The sequence below is a fragment of the Arachis ipaensis genome, chromosome B03 (genome assembly GCF_000816755.2).
Source record: "Arachis ipaensis cultivar K30076 chromosome B03, Araip1.1, whole genome shotgun sequence".
In the NCBI taxonomy this organism is placed as follows: domain Eukaryota; kingdom Viridiplantae; phylum Streptophyta; class Magnoliopsida; order Fabales; family Fabaceae; genus Arachis; species Arachis ipaensis.
The window spans coordinates 3734486-3739563 of record NC_029787.2 but is presented as its reverse complement, the minus strand read 5'-3'; the positions used below and the strand labels follow the sequence as shown (position 1 = coordinate 3739563).

The following is a 5078-nucleotide window of genomic DNA, read 5'->3' as shown; positions in this document are numbered from 1 at the left end:
AAAAAGAAGTAAAAATGAAAAATAGAAAACATAACTTAATTTTTTTTACAAAACTTTAAATACTAAAAATAATAAGAATTTTTTCATATTTACATTAATTCTCCAATTATTTATCCGTGTGCAAGAAAAAAGAAGCACTCCCTCCCACACTCACTCACTCACTCACCACCAAGTAACTACCTCATGGACTCCGACGACGACCTCCACCGCCTCTTATCGGAGCAACGCCGTGAGCTCGCCACGGCTGAGGCCATCGACTCCGATCTCGAATTCGCATACCGACTACAGCTTGAGGAAGCTCTCGCCGCCTCCCTCGCTTCCCTCTCCTCCTCTTCCTCCCCGCAACCACCACCACCACCACCAACCAACGATGACAAAAACGACCCTGTTTTGAACGCCACAACACTCCAGGCGCAAGAACTCGCGAGGGTTGAGCAAGAACTTCGCGACCGCCACCTCAGCGAGGCTGAGGCCCGCAAAACGAGTCTCGATCTCAACCGTCGCGTCCACGATCAGAAAGTCGCCATCGAAATTCTTAGAATCCCCGAAGATGATTGGGTCGAGTGGGGCGATAACTTCCAGAAACCCTTCTTCTTCGGGGAGGGTTCTTCTTCTTCTTCTTCGTCGACGAAGAAGAATAATACTCGGAAGGGCAATTTGGAAATGGACGAAGACGATGATGGTGCGGTTTTTAGGGTTTACTTTAAGGGTTTGGTGAGCAATGACGAGAAGTTGAAGAACGGAGAGAAGGTTCTGTTGGCTGGGATTGGGGTTGCGATTTGTGATCCTGAAGATAACTTGATTCTTGAGGTGCGAAAGCCACTCATTGGGTGTGGAACGAGCAAGATTGCTGCTGATCTTAAGGCTTTGATCGAAGGCTTGAATGCTGCGTTCGCTTTGGACTTGAAGCGTGTTCGGTTCTTCTGCGATTACTATCCAATTTTCCAATTCGTGAGGCACCTTTCCCTTTTCTTATTTTTCTTCTCTTGGTTTTGGTTGTTTTGTCGTTGATACGAATTGAAAGTTCCAATTTATTAAGATTATGATGATGATGATTTCTTTGAGGTTTCTCTTGATTTGTGAGTGCAATGGATTGGCAAGTGTTGGGTTTAGGAGGCTTCACTCGTTAGAACTTAGAAGAGAGAGGAATGTATATTAGTGTCGAAGTTCTTGTTAATTTCTTGTAAATATTATTCAAAGAATTTTAAGATAGATGTGATTTTAGAGGTTTCAGGTGGGAAGATTTTTGGGGTGGGATATGTTTACCAACCACCATTTTGGGTTTTAGGTGTTCGGAGAGTTTGCTCCCGATTCTCGGGGATGTAGCATGTCCTGACATGTTATCCTTTTAAATGAATTGGAACTCTCTTGATCATTTTTTATGCACATGACTAGGATTCGAACTTCTAGAGTAGTTTAAGTTTCCTTTTAGGAATTCTCTTATTTTTGATGATGTGTTTACTCCAGTTTCGTGTCAGAATTGAGATTTTAAAATGCTTCTTGGGGGATTTGTTGTTTGAAATTTGTTACTTTTGGAGCAATAAACAAACCAGGGTGAATCCTGATAATAGCTTAAATTATAGTATTTTGTTGTTCAGATGAAAATGATGGCAGACATTGTCTTTGGTTGGAACTTTTTTTGGTGTCAAGAAAAACGGTTGGAATATTTTTAATAGTGTTTTACGGATCAGGTTAGGGGAAGATGGCCTGTGAAACAGCGGAAGGTTGCTGTGCTAGTCAATCAGGTGAATCTGCTACGGAGAAAATTTACTTACTGTGCTCCAATGCTTCTAGCAAGACATGATGTCAAGTATGCATTTAAGCTTGCAAGAGATGCAATCGTTTCTCAATTGACAGCGCCTGCGGACTCTAACGGTATGAAGAATCTGAATGAAACTTGTGTCATATGTTTGGAGGATACCGATGGCAATAACTTTTTTTCGGTTGATGGCTGTCAACACCGGTATTGCTTTTCTTGCATGAGACAACATGTGGAGGTGAAGTTGCTTCATGGGATGGTGCCAAAATGCCCTCATGAAGGATGCAATTCCGAGCTTCAAGTTGACAGCTGCAAGAAATTCTTGACAAATAAATTAATTGAGACCATGCAACTGCGAAAGTTGGAAGCTTCAATTCCAGTTACTGAGAAAGTTTATTGTCCCTATCCACGATGCTCTGCTTTGATGTCAAAAACTGAGCTTTTTGAGTACTCCAAAAATCTTATTGGTGATTTTGAACAATCAGGTTTCTGGCATCCAGGAGTCTATGGCGCCAGTGCGTGAAATGTAACCATATGATTGAACTTGCTGAAGGCTGCTATCACATGACTTGCAGGTACTCTAATATTGAATTCGATTTAACCTAAGTTGTGATCATTTCTCTTGTAATCGTTGATTCACTAACTGAAAATTGAAATTAAAATCAGATGTTCATTGTGGCATCACAATCCCAATTTATGTTGGTATACCTACAAAGTATTTATTGCTAGGTAAAAGTTTCAGGTGATGGAAGTATTTAACAGGAAATAAGGAATAAATGTCTTCTTTATACTTGAAGAGGAGATTCATTAACAGATTTTTATATGAGAAGTTATCAATGTTGAATCCCAGTATCTTCATTGGGAAGCAATGATATATTAACCTGTAATTAGTTAAACTTTTGTTCCATTCTATCACCACTGATTCTCTGGTTATTATTATAGATGTGGCTATGAATTCTGCTACAACTGTGGAGCCGAGTGGAAGAACAAGAAAGCAACGTGTTCTTGCCCACTTTGGGCTGAGGACAATATTTGGTTTGAGGATCATGCGAGGGACTCGGACGAAGAAGAAGAAGAAGAGGAGGAGGAAGACGACGAATTTTTTGACTCTGATTATTCAGATGATGAATATTACTAATATGTGCCTTCTAGTGCTAGGTCAATTGTTTTGTGGTGTGATCTCTGCATTTCTCAAATAGTAATTTCATCTGCCTAATCCTCCCTTTTTCTGGTATTAATTTGTAAATTTTTGGAGCTGACTCACATATTCTCAAAATGAATCAGTCGGATTTTGGAAAGAAAACAAAAAATTACTTGCACATACCTGACTAGCAAAGTGTGAATAGTCTATGGAAACCGGTGGGAGGTTTTAGTAATGTTTGATTCAAATTTGTATACTCTCTTCTTTTTTAATTTATCATAATCAGTTTTATAGGTGCTATGATTTATTAATTTTACCTATAATTAACGCTACAAAAATTGAAAATGACATGTTGGTAGAGTAGAGCCCATGTTGCATACTGGGCTCCTTTAAAGGTGCAACGAATTTCCAACCTCTTGTGGCGTATTGGACCATTCATAAGGTCATGTCATATTTCCCTGCCCCCACTTTGCTATGCTATAAGGTTATGCCTAAGCTAGGACATATGGACATTAATGTTAATGTGCCCTGTTGTGATTTGTGAGCATCACTTTTCAATTACTGTTGCATGCATATGCACATGCACGTGTCCCTGTTCATATTTGAGCTGTGCAATTAAGAAAATTTCTAAGAAACTTGATGCTACTTACAGTGTGTATTCATTGGTAAACTATAAAACTAACTATCTCAAATTACAGGGTATTTCTATTTCACAACAAAAATCTAACTAATGGTGGTTTCTTAGTCGGATTATGATTCTACACAATTCTAAATTTATTATTGTACTATTTTATTCTTTTAACAAGTAACTAACTACCTTACATGAGCCTAATCCTAATTAGTTTGAAGTAGGATTCCAACTTTCTAAGAGCAATGTTTTTCTTTCTTTTTTTCTTTTTTTAAATAGATAAATATATGTATGCAGAACAAGTAGGATAAACACATGAGATCATACAAAAATCCAAATAAAACATCAACTAAAAGAAGCCAACACCACAAGAAGCTTAACCATATAAATCAAGTTCCAAGAACAATGTTTAATAGCATTATTAGTCTATTAGGTATTAATCCTGAGAAAACGACAACGAGAAAATTAAATTAAAACATAGTGTTGTTGTTTTATTACGATCGTTCACATCCTTTGATACTCAATTATTATTATAATTAGCTTCATCAATGTACTTTTAAAGCCATCTTTGGAAACAATTAGTTGGGGTGGGAAAAGTAGTTACACTTCTTTAAGAAAATGAATAGCTTCGAACATTTTCTTAATCATAGCTTATTTTGAACCACAAATAAGTTAATCCTAACGCAATAAGGCAAAATAAAAATTAAAAGATGTGTGTATTAACTACATGATAGTGTCATTTTTGTTTTGTTCATTCTTCCAGCTCATCAAGGTACTATAATAATTCAGGTAAAGTGGTTCAACTATGTGGTTATGTTATAAAGACTTATAGGTGGCATATAATAATGAAATGAAAGGTAATTATTAATATTTTTTTATTTGGTAGACAAAGATGGATAAAATTAACTTCATATAATATGATAAAATAATATTCAGAAAAATCCAAGGCATGTGTCGTGTGGGCTCCGAGTCCTTACTCGCAAAAAGGTTCACAATTATAATTCTATCTGTCTTAATACCCAATAAAATAAAATAAAATAAAATAAAATAAAGTTGGAAAAATTGCAATACGTGGCCTTTGTGGGTAATCAGCTTAATTATGCAATATATTGACAAAGTTAATATACTTTGAACAATTGAACTTGCATCCCTAATTAATTATCAGGCATTGAAATAATCTTTGATGATGTTGCAAATTAATATCCACTTATTTTTTCTCATTCATAGTCATGACATGTGGGGGAAAAAGCTTAAGTGCTTTAGACAAAATAAATCGTGGTTCAATTTGTTATTTCATATGTTAATAGCACTTTTATTAACATTGTCAATTTGTTATGACTATCTTAGTGAGTGGGAGAATCCTAGTAATCCACATTATAGACTAGAATGCAACCCTTTTTAAGTAGGAAAAAAAAATCCAGGAACTTTATATAACTAGTTAGTTCTTTAGTCAATCCTGAATTATTGAATGGTGAATTAATCACTTAATATGAACGATAAATTATATCGATCATCACTAAAATAAAGTTGTTTTTATTAAAAAATGATAG

At 36.0% G+C, this 5078-nt stretch overlaps 1 protein-coding gene across 1 annotated transcript; it reads left to right on the top strand.

Moving 5' to 3' along the window:
• On the top strand, positions 109–3200 carry LOC107629179. The gene is given in 4 exon segments (XM_016331896.2): positions 109–951; positions 1692–2241; positions 2244–2334; positions 2702–3200. Coding segments are annotated over 4 exon segments (1605 nt in total). The 5' UTR covers positions 109–183; the 3' UTR covers positions 2898–3200.